This window comes from Acanthopagrus latus, chromosome 6 (assembly GCF_904848185.1).
Source record: "Acanthopagrus latus isolate v.2019 chromosome 6, fAcaLat1.1, whole genome shotgun sequence".
NCBI classification, from domain to species: domain Eukaryota; kingdom Metazoa; phylum Chordata; class Actinopteri; order Spariformes; family Sparidae; genus Acanthopagrus; species Acanthopagrus latus.
In genome coordinates, this window is record NC_051044.1 from 4,917,725 (window position 1) to 4,935,300 (window position 17,576).

Genomic DNA, 17,576 nt, shown 5'->3' on the forward strand with positions numbered 1-17,576 from the left:
TGGGGATGTAAATAAAGCTCTGAAAACCACATTTTTTCAAAGCTCAGTGAGATTCTCCCGACATGTTTCTTGTTAGATTTAATTAGAGGTTTACAGCTGACGGGTCTGTAGGAGATGAAAAAACATATTTCACTCGCCTCCAGCAGGTGTTCGCACCTAATTTTCCTCTGTGGGAAGAGAAATTGTCTTGCAGAAAACAATATTCTGTGACACCCGAACAGCCGAGACAGCAGAGAGATAAGTGACAAACAAAAAATAATGACAGGACTCAGAGGGAGGAAGACGCAGAGAGACAAAGGACGACATGGAGGCAATTGTCTCAAATCTAAATCTGCCAAAGGACTGACAGCGATAATGACGGCAGGACTTTGAGAGGTGACGCTGACAATAAGACGAGGGGGAGAGAGAAGAGGAAGAAGAAGAAGAAGAAGAGTGACGGTTTGACAAAATCTAAACATAAATCATCACGGCAGAGACAGTGACAGACGCCTGAAGGTCAGACGGAAAACTAAACACTGCATCATGTAGAACGTGTCACATCACCCAAATGTGAGGCAGCACGTCGAAGAGAACAAAGGGCAAGACTTCACAACAAAACGCAAAATGCCAAAATGCGAGAAACAAAAAGGCCAACGGCAAAACACACAGAACCGGCGATGAAAGAGGAGAGGACGAGGAAAACGACAGAGAGAAGTAGGACAGGTGGTGTGATTCTGGAGGGATGCTGCTTTGTTTATGTGGGTTGTTCTTCGAGTTTAAGGAGTATTTTCAGCTCCAGGGGACCAAATAAAGACGAGTAAAGAGGAGAGAGGGGAAAAAGAAAGAAGAGGAAATAAAGACGTAAACCCAAAGAAGCTGACAGAGCGGCAGAGAGAAACAGAAAACAAAAGAAAGACTGACAGATGGATTCGACAGATGGACAGAAAGCTACCTGTGTTATCCTCCAGCTGTGTGTGTGTGTGTGTGCGTGTGTCCAGCTGGATTACTGTTATCCTCAAACACACTTGAATGTTGTTACGGATTAACTCCACAAACTGACTTAAAACACACGCTGGAGAGAAGCTCACACTTCTGCAGTACACACACACACGGAAAATGAACACAAACGGCTCGAAAACAGTGAAACACACGGACAGAGCCTCGAGATCATGGAGTCATTTTACAGTCACACACACACACACACACACACAGTCGTACAGGTGAAGGTTGCAGCAGGTGTCTCAGATGATGAATCTCTCTGAGTCTCCGTACGAGAACACGTCTTGCTCTGCTGTGACTCCGACACACTGCAGGTTTGACTTGTTCGAGGTCAATTACAGGAAGTCTGTGTACGATGACGTCACTCAACCCTTCGACCGCTCGGTTGTGGAACAGGAGGCGCCTCATAATTTAACAAACACTAAAGGTGACGACCACGGTCTCATATGGAGGGAATGAAATGCTGAAGGTGCGCAGACATTTTGTATGGACGAGTTTTCCCAGAGGATGAACCCTGATAAATCTGGTGAATTCACAACTTTTCGTCCGTTGGTGAGTGAAATGTCTCGACAGGTGCCGTGAAATTTGGCTCAGATACGAACGCTCCCCTCAGGATGATTTATAAAACTCTGCTGATCATCTGAATTTATCTGTGATCACATACTCGAGGACATTCTCATCGACCTCAGCTGTTCAGCAGAAGTATAAAAAAAAAAATAAATAAAAAAAACTGGAGAAACAGCCAGAGATCAGTCAGACACATGAGCACACGAGATTAAAAACAACAGCAAAAACAGAAAGTTTATTGGTCACGTTAACAAAATCAGACTTAAAAATCAGCGTCGTCGTTTACGTACAGTTTACAGCTCCTCAGTATGTACAGGAACAAGGCATCGGACCTTTACAGCGCCACACTAACAACATGCAGGTTCACCGGCCCTCCAGAAGCACACAAAGCAGCAGATTTTCAAACCATGAGTGGAAAAAAAACCCAACAGGAGATGGGCCTGTTTCTCCAAACGATGACATAATAATAATAATGAAAGAAAAATTCACATATGTTAGATTATTTTTTAGATATAGAACATTTAGAACTCCCTACATTCATCTTCATTAGATTTCAAACGGAGCCGTCTTCCGGAGAAGACGAAGGAGGCTTTCTAAAAAAATCTTTGTAAAAGGATAACGGATGATCGTCACAAATTCACACGTGTCCGATCGTGACATGGTATGATTTTTAAACAACAAACGGCAGATATACACTGTACACACGTTAACTGTGCTCTTCACAAAACACACCGGAGAGCCAACCAGGGGGCCGATCAATCCACCTCGATTAGATTCTGATTGTTCTGTAATCAGGAAGGACAAAAACAACGAGATAAACGAATCTTCAACATCTGTAGAGATGGATTAATCTTTGTTTTAACGGTTCTGTTTGTTCTGAGAGTAAAAGGGCTTCTTAATTAATCAATATTTAAGGCTCATAATTTCACCAAAAAAATGTGTTTTTGCATTTTCATCCAGAATGTGAAGAGAAACCAAACTGAAGCTGAATAAGTCATCAACAACAATAGATAAATAGTTGAACATCTGAGCCAAATCAAGACAAGCCCATCTGCTCCACAGCAGTTAAGAGACCCTGGTTATCACTCAGATTAAAGGGATATGTCACTTTTCTCTACATTATATCAAGAATCATTTTGTTTTTTCTCTGTAAACACTTCTACCAGCTGACGGTCTAACAAGTGACGTATCCCTTTAATGTCCATTTTGTTTGTTTTCTGTGCTAAATCTTACTTTCATTGTCGTATATATCGATTGCAAAAAGATTTACAAACACACAATTTCTTCCTCAGGCCACGTAATCATTTTTTTTTTCTTCATTCTTTTCTTCATTACATTTCATAGACTTTATAATACGCGTCACTTCATTCTGGTTTTTCTGAAAGCGATATTTCACCCGGAGGATCTTTTTCACATTTAAATTCAGAGGCAGTCGTCTGCTGACACAAACTGCCGCGAGGAATCTGTCACCTTCTCATTCCTGCTGCTCTTCCCTGCTTTTATTTTGAAGGCAGCGCTGCGAACACACGGACGACCTCAGGCGACGTGATCTCAGACGGCACATCTATTATTAAATTTCTCCATGTTCACTTTTTTTAGAGGCTTACTTTTTATTGTTGACATTCGCTAGGACACAAGAGGATTCTTTCTCTTTTCAAGAAACTCGAAACTCGACTATTGTTGCTCTTGGACTTATTGTTTTAGCATCTGTAAATATATAACTGGATCACATTTTTTAGCTGTAGTTTTCTTATAAGTACTTTTCGTGATTGTGTAATAACTGATCACAGACTTCCCTCCAACCAATCAAACATCTTCAAATCACCAACGCGAAGAACTGTTAGGTTGGCAGTGTGCATGCAGGTGGCGAGCACTGCCTAACAGTGGACATCACACACGGCAGACGTAGCGAGACGAAACAAAGACGTAAGAAGACGTAAAAGATATAACAAGAAGTAAACAGGGAGACTGGAATGTGGAGAAAAGGCGTGTTAGTGTCTCGTATCTGCAGAAACCCTGCAGCCCTCTGACCGGATTTTCTTATTTTTTCACTTTGTTGCTGCTCTAAACTGCTTCAACAACCCAAAATGTGGCTATTTGACGTCCTGCGAATGAGACTCAACAATCAAGCAGCCTTGTGGTGCGTTCAGGAACAGCTGGGAGAAACTGCAACTGATTTTACATCTAATACTCTTTGAATTATTTCAATATGACATGAGCTTCAGTTAGCTTTGACCACAAAGAGGGAAACTTTTTACTGTGATGCTCTGAGTACATTTCAGAGCTTGTACTGTTTGGACTTTACTGATCTGTGAAGGTGCTTTAATATAATTTCAGATTAAAAAGCCAGATGGTGACCACGGTGACAGATTCCTCGGTCGGTGGAAGTTCATCCTACAAATGTTCCGCCTGAGAGAAATATCGCTTCGTCTTGTTAAATATACATCTGTAACTCTGTACGTTTAAGACAGACTTGAAACAAAAAGAGCAGGAATGTTTATACAACAGTGTTTCGACTGTTTGAACCGAACCGTGTGACCCGACAGGTATCGTGATGTATTGCGTGACGCTGCTGCTGCTGCGATGGCGCCACCTCCTGCGTTAACAGCATTAATTTGTACATTCATTGAGTCTCTGAGTAAAATGCTACGGCTGTGTGTTACATCTGTGCATATTATATCTGTACATAAAGGGAAGCATCCAGCTCCAGCCTGTGAAGAGTGTTTTCTGGAGGGTTTCAGGTGTAAACGGCTGCGTGTTTGAGGTTATATTTTAGTTGGAGTTTGTTTCACAGCGACAGTAACCTTCTCTGTTTTGTTTTTTTTTTCTGAAGCAGCGTGCTGTGTAGTGATTAATGAGGCTGAGCTCAGGGTCAAAAACCCTGCACACTGCTGAAGTGTCCTTGAGTAAAGCACAGAATCACAAGCAGCAGCGGGAACACTGCTGCTGCAAACTTTGACCTCTGACCCTCCCCAGTGTGGAGGAGGGAGACGTGGAGAGTTTACGTGGAGGACACTCATTACTGGTGCCACTGCAAGAAAAAACAGAAACAGCCATCGTCTCTCGAGCGTCTCTCTTTTATCTACGTGCTCGTCTACATCCCGTGTGTCCTATTTGGAGCAGATGTTTGCAAAGAGTGAAGGGACACAAGTGAAGCAAAGACACTGAGGTGAAAGCACCGTCAGCAGTTTCAGCAGCAGCAGCACAGACATGAAGCACGTATTTCTGGGTTCAGTGTGTCTTCGGGCCGACATCACAGAACTGACGGAGACGACTCTGACTGTGTCTCAGCCACAAAACTGCACTTGATCAAGACTTCAACCAACGGCCAACAAGCTCATACGTTCTGTGTCTTTGAGAGTAAATAACTCTCTCTAATATAACCACTTCATCAAGAACATGCCGAGTTTCAGTCTTTATCATGGCGGAGTTATTACTCTGCCTTCTCCTCAAGATTTCCTGCTGCATGTTCTCATTACACAGCTACATTTTGGTGTGAATTTAAGTTTTAAGTTGCACCTTTTGGTACTAAAAATAAGATTTAGTCCCACACTGGCTCCTCAGGCATATATATTTCTTCCTCGGGGACACAATCAGGAGTTTCTAACAGTGTCTCCTCTGTCATGTCCTCACAAGGACTTTCCATGACACACGAGAACAGCTACACCGACTGCCCTTGATATAAATAGACTATTTCTATGGTAACAGAGTCATCGTGCCGCAGACAATATAAAGATTGATTTTCTCCGTATCTTTGGCCAAGGGGCTCGTGTTCGCTGTTGACATTCAAACACGTCACAGAGGAACAGAAACATTGTTTTGCTCTTTTCAGAGGCTCCAGACGAACATGTCCTTCCTCCGTCTCCGTCGTCTTCTCTTCTAATCTCTAGCGAACGTCCGTTCATGTATTTCATTCTGGGTTCATCGTTGGCATTTTGGGAAACAAACTTTATAACTTCACTTTCTAAACTCTATTCCTAACAGCCGTGTTTGAAACTTGCCACTTGACGTGGCGCCATTATTTAGTCTGGTAGGGCAGCATGATACTGTGTGATATTTCTCTTTTCCCCAGTCTACACTGTCTAAAATAGAAATTAAAAAGCTCCATCAAACCATACAAAATTTTAAAAAATAAACTGCAAGTAGCAATAAAATCTACATATCTAAAAACTAGCAATACAACAACAGACAAAATTTCATATGAAATGGAGAAAACTACATTTCTTACTTTAGTTTTATGAGAAAAGGGTCTGAAAAATGGGCTTACGGCTGCAGTGAGACAGTCTGATGTCGAGTGTTACAAGATATCAGACAGATTTTTATTGTGTGCAAGTTTGTCTAGTGTAAAAAGCAGCAACAAAGGTGTAGCAGGACATGTTTGTGTTTATTTTCTGCGATATTCCCAAATCGAATTCAAAAATCCCAAAAGGCTTTCTGTCGGGGGAACCAGGGGCGATGCTAACTTCCGGGGTTTGGAAAAAATAAGTCATCCCTCCACCAAACCACATCAGGAGCAGCTACAGAGTTCTGGAAAGCAAATTTCCTTTCAACTCCACACCAACAAATTTGGGTAATTTTCAAATGTGTAGACTTCAACTGGCGCTGACTCAAGTGAATCACTCGAGGATGTTTATCAGACTTCACACAGCTCCCTCCAGAGACACTAAATGCTTTACACAAAGCCTTTTTTGGGTTGTTTTTTTTCCCCACAAAAGCAATCCTCAGTCTTTCTGTCTGCTCTCTTTGACCCGATTCTATCCATCGATGCGTCTAACTGAACTCACTCTAAAACCCATTTTAAAGCTTTCTGCGTCCAACCTGTGTGAAGCCATCCAGCGGCAACAATCAGTCCCTCTGTCATGCTGCAGTGTAGTTCCCCACACTAATGAGGACCTGCAGGTTGAAACAGACCTAATCGCTCCGTCTCTCCACAAGAATCGGTGTCAGACAGCTTTTTCATGCTTCCCAAAATCTTAAGCTGAGCTGTTCGTCTTTTTTTTTTTTTTTTTTTGTTCTGGGAAGCCTGAATGCGTCGTTTTTAGCTTCATGCAGAGTCACTCCCTGTCCTCCCCCGCGAGCTGAAAATCCATCTCTTCAAGAATCACCTCACGTCATCCAAGCGTCTCTGCTGCATCCTATCGGCTCTCCCACATCTTTTTATCTCCTCCACTCACACAGAAACCTCACCCCCCACCTCCCCTCTCACGTCTTATTTCTGTCTCCAAAGACGTCTCTCAAACAAACTGAAATCACAGAGACAGTTTGACCTTTGAATGATTTACTTCTGGCTGCAGTTAGAAACTGAAGCAGATTCCTGTAGTGCTCATTATACATCACTCTGGATGTATAAATCATCTTTATGTGTATGAACACATGGTAACATTTCCATACAGACGTTTCTGCGTGTGCTTCATTTTCTATGCTGCTGCTGCTGCTGCTCAACCTAAAATAGAGGCTGAAACCAGAAACTGAGGGAAAATGCAGATAGAGCACTCACAGGTTTTTAAAGGGACAGTCTGAACTCTTGCTTGGGTTCACTGCCTGCTCATGTCAGACCTGCTGAGTCAGAAAATCCACATTTGTGTAAAGTGGAGTAAACATGGGTGGAGGAGCAACAACCACAGCTGAATGCTGAGACCTGAAACATCTGGTGGTCACATTACATCAAATCAGTTAAATTAGTTTCTACACATGTAGCAATAAGACCAAACGCAAAGGGCTTTTTTTTTTTTTTTTTTTACATACAAAGTCAATGAGTATAGACGTGAGTTCACATCTCTTCAAGTTGGACGGAAGGAATGATGCACATCGGCAAAGGCTGCATGATTCACGTCGCACATTAAGCAAAGAAATTGAAAGACAAAATGCATCACAATGACACATACTGATAAAACTGATTAAAATCAGTCTTAGAGCCCTGATGCACCAAACTGACGTCAAGGAACGACGAGCGGCGACGAAGGCCGGCTGTTACGTCGCCTCACTTCATCTGTCTGTGGACTTTATGGCTCCGTGATTACTTCACCCGATACGAATAATGACCACCAGATAGAGAGCGCTGGTAAAATGTTTTGGTTTTTTTGGGCGTTTGCTGAAACGACAGATGCTGTTGTTTTTCTTGTGGGAAGCAGTCTTATAAAATTGTCCATCACTTGTCCAACAAGTCTTTTCTTTACTCAAGGACACTTCAGCAGAGACAGACTGAACTTGTGACTGACCAGTAACAGAACAGACTTTGAGCTACAGTACTGGTCAATATGGATTTAAAATATGTCTAAATATCTATCTGGACAAAACTATTGTCAGCTGTTTTTAATACAGCTGCAAGAAGAAAATTAATTCACTGAGAAATTACATGATTTCTCAGTTTCCTGCAGAGTATTTTAGCAAGTTTGGTGTAGTATTATTTATTTTTGAGTGATTAATTAAAAAACTTGTACACTGCTAACTATAAATCAGATGCCAAATCAGATCGACTTGACTTGATTTCATTATTTTCTGATCATTTCTAAACTAAAAAATGAATCCCCAATTTAAAAACAGTAATTGCAGCTGCAAGATGAATCGATAACACAAATCAATTGATTTTCGTGAATTATTTTTGTTTCCTGTCAGTTTTTTGTTGTCTAATTATTATTCAGTATTGAAGCACTTATTGTTCAGCTGTTGTTCCTGTTCTCAGTTTCTCCTTTTGTTCTGTTCGTGTTGCTCAAACTGTCGTTCAGAGGCCGCTGAGGTTTTTTTTTTAAGCTGCTTACAGAAAAAAGAATTGAACCGGTCCAACTGTGATGAGGTTTTCCAATTTTGCATACCTGCGTTGCGTATTTGGTTTGTGAGCGTTAGCTTTTGCTGGTCCTCTACATCCGACACGTCTACATGAAGTATTTACAGTATATTTGTACTGTGAAATATAAATGTGGTACATATTTTAATAAACAGATTCGGGTAAGTTTGTCAGTGTGTGTGGATAATAATCAGCAGACTCAAGACGTCTTCACAAGTAACCTGGCTTGTGAGGACCACGGACCTATGAGGACATTTTATGTTGGTGTGTATCTATGTGTGCATCTGTGTGTGTCTGTGTGTGTGTGTCTGTGTGTAGCTACATTACCCTTGGCTAATTGCCTCACTATACACACCTTAATACATGAGCATAATAATATTTGGGTATACACAATTTACAGTGTCTGTGTTTACTCATTAAGGCATACTGTACCCTTACAAGACATAAATAACATTTGTTTACATATGATACAAATAAGTAAGCGCTGTCTCATTAAAGGTTCATTACACTCAAAACCAGCTTCTCTTCTGGAATAAGAGCTGCAGTCAGATAGAAAAACATCACCCAGAAGACACCACGTTTGTTTTTTCAATTAAATTATCTGTTTTGCTTTTCAACAACAGCTCTGAATTTTATTTTTAAGTTCAATTTCTTTCTTGTCAATTTGGGTTTGAAAAAATGTGACCAGGAAGTCACTGCAGCTAGAATTGTGAGGTTTTCTTATTACAGCAGACACTGGCATGTAGCACGGGCTAGATTTACTGACTACTAAACACTCAGGACCTTTAAATGTCAGATAAATATCATTCATACGTATTTTTAAAAGAAGCTGCTGCTCATGGATAGTCACCTGCAGCCTGTCACAGAGACTCGCTCTCTGATGATGTGGAAAGTGATGCTAGCAGAAAACGCTACATAGTAAGCACGAGGCACCAGTTTTGGGTAACGAGATTTTTACATTTGACAAAATACTTGTGAGATCTCAGTTGTTATCCTGCGTTCACTGAAAGCAGCATTTCATGTTCACGTAGAAGTGTAAATCTATGTCCTCCAGCCACCAGCAGTGAAAGTGTTAAATAACTCTGTCGAGTGAGAAACTGTTGCGGACTTGATTTTCACGCCTTCACTTCACAGATTGTCTCGTCTGGTTTCTGTCACTTGCGAAATTACACATACTTTCCAGCTGTCTGAGAATCGGCTTCAAACACATATTCCAACTAAATGATCCAATATGGTTGCTCAAAAAATTGATTTTTATCCTGCATGTTGAGACGTTCGTGTGATGAATACACGGTCAGCCTCTTGTAGATTTCACTGTGATGAGAGGAAAATCGATTTGCAACCAAGACGCAGTGTCAAAATCTTTGTCATCCCAAATGTGTTGGAGAGGAAAAAATACAGAAAAACCTCAAGTGAAGGATAGAAATGATTACCAGCTAACAGCAGCAAATCAGGTAAGAGTGTAGAAGAGCTCTTGGACTGCTGATGGAATGCTTTCTGGGTAATGCGTGTCAGCCTCTTAACAGTGACTCACATCAGTCACTCAGTCAAACACCCCTCTCCTGTTTTCATCCCCTCCAACTTCTCTATTACTGTATTTAGTCTGATCATGTTATTGCACTCATCAGATAATTTCAGGAAAAAAAACAAAGCTTATCACTTTGAAATGTAAATGTTAAAGCTGCGTTAAGCAATTTTAACAACAAGGGGGGGTAATGGCTCCAGAAATATAACCTTACAGCAAGTTATTCACTGGATTTGATCACTTTCAAGACATTTTAGAGACTATTTTTCACGACAGTTGCAAGCCAATGGTGACACAGTTTGGGTCCCGTTTTCGGATTATTTTACAGCTTATCTTCCATTCTTTTATTATCCATTTGTTGCTGGTGCTGGTGGTGGGTGTAAATGTCACACCAGAGAGAAATATTACTTTTAAAAACGTTGCCTCTGTTTATTTGTGCGAGAGCTAGCATCACATTTTCCATACTACTTTATTCAGACAGTCCAGTAAGACACTCCTATCCGTCAGATGCTTAATGTCTGAGGTGAATCTTGTGATTGGCGTATAAATGTCGCACCTCTTTTGACCAGCTGACGAACAAGTATCAACACTGGACTTCATAAATAAAGTAATCTTACGTTCTCCCAGGCTGTCGGACGCAATGTGCTTTCTTTTCTTGTAAAACTCAGTCTCTGATTAACATACGAGGATTTATATACGAACTGTAATCTTTACAACCACTCATCTTCACATGTGCTCTTTTCCCGCACTGGCAAATGCTTACCTCTCTTCTTCTGCCAGATCGAGCCCTCTTTTGTTAAGTAATACATCCCTTATGATTGGTTAGAATAAATATCCCGTCATCTGGGTTTGGGTTCATCCCAAAATAGCGGGTTAAAGCTGGGACGCTCCAGCAGAGAGCCTTGTGCTCAACATGTGCTTCTCCTGCCAGCACAAATGGGGTCCTGCACCATTTTGCAACCCCTATTCTGCTCACTGAGAGGAAGGCAAAACAGCTGCAGAGTGAAAATAAAGAACTAGTCCACTCCATGTGCAGCAGCTGAAGAAGAGGAGGAGGAAGCAGCTGGAGGATGCCCCCGGCTCGGTCCTGGTTCTGATTTGGAGTCCCGATTTGGATCTGGCTGTATATTATTCCGAGTTTCAGCCTGTTCCACCAAAAACTCCTCACCTCCGTCCCCGCCCTCGCCTCCTCCTGCCTCTCCAGTTGCCAGCTGCTTCATCCTCAGGTTGATGGAGCCGTAAGTCCTCTTGGGTCGAACGAATGCCGCCCGACGTCGGTACATTTCACCCCGGCAGATGGACACCATGAGCAGCACAGACAGGAACATCCCCCCTAGGGTCAGTAGGCCGAGGCCTGCAATGATGCACTTGTCCAGGTGGGAGCCCAGCTGGGCGTAGTACATCTCCAGCTTCTCCATCTGGCGGGCCGACACGGAGTCCGGGTCAACTTTGGCCTCTCGGGGGATGGTGTAAGCGATGACCACCAGGACGATCCCGCTCACCAGAAACACCAGGGCGAAGATGAAGCCATAGTCTGCAGAGTGGTCGTCGGCAGGGTTGAACTCAGTGAAGTCCTGGCCGTCCTCCTGCCCTCCACCTCCTTCCTCCTCATCGTACGACCGTGGAGAGATCTCCTGATGCTGCTGCTCGCCCGGAAAAAAAGAAAGTAAAGAGGGCAAAGATAAAGACAAATAAGAGCAGTACGGTATATAAGCAAAAACAAATGTTCATGAAGACATTGAAGAAAAAGACCAAGCATAAAAACATGTAGACAAGAAGTGAGAGTTGAGGTCTCAGGTCAACATGACCAAAAGTTTACAAGGTGCTTTGACAGACTGAGTAAAAGTAAGAAACTCAGGAGGACAATATAACAGAATGAAAGCCAAATAAAAACAAGCCAGTGAATTTAATACAAGCAGTCAAAAACAGAAAGTCAATATGAATAACTAGCAAAAAAGGAATCAAATCAATAAAGAAGACAACATCAGATAAAAGCAATTAAATACGAATAAAAGCAGCAAAAAGACGACAAAGAGATTAAATCACACAAGAATTAAATAAAGAGAAAAAGATTGAGAGCACATAAAAGGATTAAAAGACCAAAAGGAATAAAAAAAAAAGCAGACATTTAGACCGTTCTGCCATGGTTTGATATTAATCTCTCATTGTGTAACCGGACTCCTCTGACATGTAATGACATCCCTGTGTAACCTTTTAATGTCGTCCTCTTTGGTTGTAAAATCGCCACTTAGGTGGAGAAAAGACTTCAATCGATTCAGGTCCTGAGAGCTTTTCAGCGGCACGTTAGCACCACAATCTGTTCCTGTCCCGTTTATCTTGTCCATCATGCTTTGTTTATCGCTCAGCTTAAGGTTGTACTTAGGATTTTGGACAGGTTACTGTGACAAAAGTCACGGAGAGACATCATGTTTTTGCACGTCTTCACATGAAAACAATCACTCTACCAATCAAATCTGTGAGTTGTGTTAAGCGTTGTGATTTGAGTCGGACAGACACACTGACGAGAAACAGGAGAGACAACATTTGGAGGAAACAGACAGCAAAAACAGAGCTCGACTTAAGAATGGGCTCTTAAATGTTAATTCTTCCCATGGGCAGTTCAAAATGAGCATGACTCATATCTGAATCATAGTAGTTTATTAAGAGTGGAAATGTGAAACACCACTACCAGACGAAGCCCAGAGCACGTTTAAAGCAAACACAAATCTGAACTGAGGGCAAAGAAAGCAAAACATTTTCGACTGGCACTGAATCTTAACACAACAACCTTTTTCCACCGGTCAAAAATTACACTTAAACCCACTGAGATCAGGCTGTTGGGTGCAATGGGAATATGTACACTCAGTCAGTTGACTCTGCAGCAGACCCGGGTTTGTATCACCTCAGCTCGGCTATGTTCTGAACGTAAGACTGAACAAGCTGAATTGGTGGTGATGTGTAAATAAAGAAGGAATTGTGGATTAGGACAGTTTATTACTGGACACAGTGTTGGAGGTGGAGCCCGTTCATTCCTATGAAAGCTGCTCAGTGGTGTTTTGAAGCCATAAAAGCTCAACTTCACTGCTAAGAAAATGCTTGAATCGCTGACCGAGCCTGCAAACTTCAGGTTTAGCATCCAAGCTTACTTGAATGGGGATAAAATCATTTAACTATGCAGCTCTTCTAAACTCTCCAAATGTTACTGTGCTGAACGGCCTAAAATTATGATAGAGAAACAAGTCATTTTGCAGAGAAAAGAGAAGAGAAAATTTTTGTTTTCTCTTCTGTTACAAATGTTTAAGGCGCATACATGACGTGAAATATGATGTCAGTCAGTTGCAAGTTTGTGGCACTTACAGTACTACTAGAATTAAAAAAATAATGTTAGGCTATTAACAGACGACACTGCAGTCACATGATTTAAACAGCACTGCCACTAAATATCTTGCAACAAGTTGTAAAGTCAGAGTTAGAATAGTTTGTGACTAAAGTCGGCGTAAAGATGGACTAGTGACTAGATGAGTCTCCTGTTTGCTGTGATGACATTTTGTCCTCGACAACCTCTGTAGTCTCATTTAGACAACTGCCATTTTCAAGACACATAAGCGCTTTATAAATAAACAGTGGTACATTAAATGATGTCTTCTGTGTATTTAACTGAAAACAATAAATAAAAAAATTTAAAAAACTCAGACTTTAAGACGAGGGAACAAGAAATGTAAAAATGCTAATGCTTCTGTCCATGTTTTAGGACTCATTACTGCACGATTCTGTTAGCCGTCTAGCTAATAAAAAAATAAAAAAAAACATTCTCTTGGCCATAATTGTTAAAATATAAACAAACATGTTTCCATCTGTATTCCTCTGTTTTGCATGAAGAAGATGTTAGAAAAACTGAAGCCATTTCTATCAGACTGGCTCTGTTTTTTAGTTAACTAGCTACTAGCATCAGTATGCTAGCCCCCCTTGTGTGAACTTAAACCTTCTACTTTCTTCCCTGGCAAACATTTTATCATTCGGGAAAGACAGAAGATATATATTAAATGACAAAAAAATATCTAAAGGTACAACCAACAGCTGGAAAACAGGTCAAATAAACAAAGATTTATTACTTTTTCTTATCTGAATCATGGAAGTCTAAAACGAGGCTACAAGCTAACGTTGCTACGATAACCGTTAGAACAAAATGGCGGAAACAGAACCGGAGTGAAACAAGATGCTGTAAAAACAACAACAAAACAGAAGTAGTGACCACAAAACAAGACATGACTCACTTTGTCGTTGCCTGAAGTTGAGGGCGGACATCCTGCCGACACCGTCGCCCCCTGCTGCTGCTGCTGCTGCTGCTGGTGTTCGGGCTCGTCGTCCTGCTGGTACGAGGCGTTCTCGAAGCCCCGGACGACGCAGCCCGCTGTGGCCGCTACCCAGGGCGCAGAGGGCGGCGTCGGAGACACACCTCTCCGGGCTCCTCCGCCTCTCAGCTCCCGGAGCTCTACGGCGTTAAACGAGGACTCCATCGACGTCTGCTCGGTGTGCTCATGTCTTCACAACCCCTCCAACCTGCATCATCCTCAATACATGAAGGAAAGTCATCAATGAAGGGACAGCATAAAGTAATATAAAGTCACAGCCTGAAATAAAGTGTGAAATAAAGCGTCTGTCATCAATACAGTGAGTTTTATTGATGACATATTTATGTTTTCAGTCTTTAAATGTTCAATATATTAGTGACATGTATAACTTTCTGTATGTAAAATAATAAAATATTGTACTTTTTACTCCACCACATGTATGTACACATATAGTTACTAGTTATTATTTCAGATCAATATGAAATTTGCAAAGAATATATGATCAGTTTAAAAAAAATGCATTAAGTCAGTTAACGAGATTATTCATGATATAATTATAAATGTTCCACTCTACATGGAAACCATTTTGCAGAATAAGTGCTTTTGTGTTTTGTTCCTTAAGTACACAAATAGTTTAACTATGCACGACTAATAATAATGACCATAATGATTATAATGATGATGACAGTAATAATGAGGGACTGTCTTGCTGGGATCAGGTGAACTGTTCAGGATGTATTCAACATGTCCAACCATTCTAACATTGTCATCTTTAATAATCAATATATTCTTGACCTTAGGGGTGTCGCCAATAACCGGTATTTGACAGTAATCGCGGTATCGTGTTAATAAAAGACCTATAATGATATTGTGTAAATAATCCAGCGCCTCTTAAATAATGTCTTGCTTCTTTCCGTTCTCACTTTGTCATAGTGGGTGGCGGTAATGTTCCTTAATGCTTGTTGGTAACGGCCATATTACAGCGAGAGAAGAAGAAAAAGCTGCAGTAACAGATTGTTGTTATCTTGCTGGTTTGTGGCATGCAGCGAAAAATCATGTCGAAACAATATTTATGATTGCACAGACTCTCTTTCCATCTCCCAATGAAACAGACTAAATTTGTTTAGATGTCGTGATATTGTGAATTATTCTGGACGCAGTAATCGTCTAGTGAGTATTTGATATCATGACACGAAAGTTGGCCAGGGGGACATGAAGTGAGGGGCCAGTGTTTTCTTGATCTCAACGACACACCAGCTGCTCACTGGGTGACGAGACATCCCGGAAAAAAATAAGACTAAACCAGAGTTTTGGTTAGTTAGCCAATAGAACAAATTAACAGACAGCCACTGCGAGGACAACCTGATGATGTTGATGGATTTCTTTTTACAAACAGCAACAAATATGGAGGGAAATTAAACCAACCACTGTGTCTCTATTAAACACAGTCTCAGAATTCATGAGTCAAAATTATTTAAAATAAGTTTTGACTCTTGTGTTGAAATGTTTTATTGCCATCGTGAGCACATGACCCGTTCAGCCTCACTGGTATAAACAATAATGATAATATTTTAAGTTATCTTTTAGGAAAACATCTCCCACAAAGAGTATCAAGTATCAATATCAATAAAACCATCATTTAAAAAATAAAAATCAAGCAGTTTTGTTGCACTGTAAAGGTTTCTGGCCTACAGGAACCAGCAGGCTATGAATCACACACACACACACACACACACACACCTGAATCACTGCCATCTCACCTTGGTAGTTTATTTATTTCCTTTTTTCTCTCTGCTCTCATCACCTTTACTGCTGTCACTTCCTGTTGAGCAATTATAATAAATCAGATCCTAAATCCTGAGCAGATCCCTCTCTGTAACAACAGCCCTCACACACACACACACACACACACACACACACACACACACACACACACACACACACACACACACACACACTGCACACCTTACATGGAGGATGCTGAAAGGTGCAAAAGGTAACCGTGCACGAGACAAACGTTATAAACTACCTTCTCCTCTGCAGCATGTTTGCATTTGCACTGTATGGGTTTTTTTTTCTTCTCCACATATTATGTTACAGAGCATTAAACTCCCATCATGTGCCTGGTGGTTAACACACCTCACAGCCCAGGGTGTGAACCTGACTCATGCGCATTTCAGGCGCCTGTGTGCTGAAACACACCCAGCAGGCTGTGTGAATATTAAAAGCAGGATTAGAGCTGTAGTCTGTGTTAATCTGCCCTCCTGACACAGTTAATATCTCTCCTCCAAATCATTTCATCAAGCCTGCAGAAGAATTTCACCCATAAATTTTATGTTTAATTGATCACATCTCCATCCAGCTCCAGTGGAAGTGTAAAGCCCACTGACACAGTTACCAGTTATCACCACATCCAGCCCGACACAGGGAGCCGAGGTGCCCATGAGCAAGGTGTCCGGCTCCGCCACCATCACAGTGACCTTGTGATGCGCCAAAGTGCCCCCCCCCCCAAAAAAAAAAAACCTGGACCCGACACACTCCGCCTGTGTGTGTGTGTGTGTGTGTGTGTGTGTGTGTGTGTGTGTGTGTGTGTGTGATGATGATATCAGGACGAGCCGGGGCAGATAAGAACCACCGACTGACTCGGTATTCATTACCCCGACCTGACGGCTGATAACGCGGGCTGACAGAGGAGGCAGAGCCGCAGCGGAGGCTCCATCATCCGAGCCGGAGAGAAATTATGCAACCGAGCATCCGGAGGGAAACACCGGGGCTGGATTCGGTATCCAGGCGGGCAGCATCCACCCAGCTACACCCCCCACCCGCTCTCTCAGAGCTCAGTCCGAATAAATATATCGATATAGCATCGATCTGCCTGCCGGGGTTGTCGATGAGAAGGAGGTGCGAGGAGTCGATGGAGGAGAGTGATCGTGATGACAGCGGGGTCTTACCTGGTGCTGCTGCCGCGACCAGGCGGGAATCAGGCGGCTGTGGACATCCGGAGAGGATGGATGGATGCTGGATCATGTGTGAGAGGAGGATGAAGAGAGAGAGAGAGAGAGAGAGAGGAGGAGGAGGAGAGAGAGGACCGGGGTGAACTGACCATGCGCAAAAGCAGCCGGTGGCTCTCTGCTGGTGGCGGGTTTTGTTTAGGGTCATAGAGGCGATGAGAGGATTGGAGGGAGGATGGAAAGAAGGAAAGAAAGAAGGAAGGAAAGAAAGAAAGAAAGAAAGAAAGAAAGAAAGAAAGAAAGAAAGAAAGAAAGAAAGACAAAGGGAGGTGGGGAGTAAGGAAGGAAAGAAGACAGAAAGGAAGGAAGAGGGGGAGAGGAAGAAAAAGAAAGAAAGAAAGAAAGACAAAGGGAGGTAG

At 42.0% G+C, this 17,576-nt stretch overlaps 1 protein-coding gene across 3 annotated transcripts; it reads right to left on the minus strand.

Moving 5' to 3' along the window:
• Window positions 1–1,753: 1,753 nt before the first annotated feature.
• On the minus strand, window positions 1,754–17,176 carry tmem74b (transmembrane protein 74B). 3 transcript variants are annotated; one of them, XR_005075555.1, is made up of 3 exons: window positions 14,129–14,512; window positions 10,618–11,497; window positions 1,754–2,330 (listed from the first exon to the last, which is right to left on the minus strand). XR_005075555.1 is itself a non-coding variant. In XM_037101702.1 (3 exons), the coding sequence occupies exons 2-3, from the start codon at window positions 14,369–14,371 to the stop codon at window positions 10,871–10,873; spliced, it is 870 nt and encodes a 289-aa protein (XP_036957597.1). In that variant the 5' UTR covers window positions 14,372–14,424; window positions 17,158–17,176; the 3' UTR covers window positions 1,754–10,870. The 3 variants fall into 3 exon arrangements, 2 of the variants coding, with proteins under 2 accessions (XP_036957597.1, XP_036957596.1); XM_037101702.1 differs by adding an exon at window positions 17,158–17,176 and having other exon boundaries at window positions 1,754–11,497; window positions 14,129–14,424; XM_037101701.1 differs by having other exon boundaries at window positions 1,754–11,497.
• Window positions 17,177–17,576: the final 400 nt, after the last annotated feature.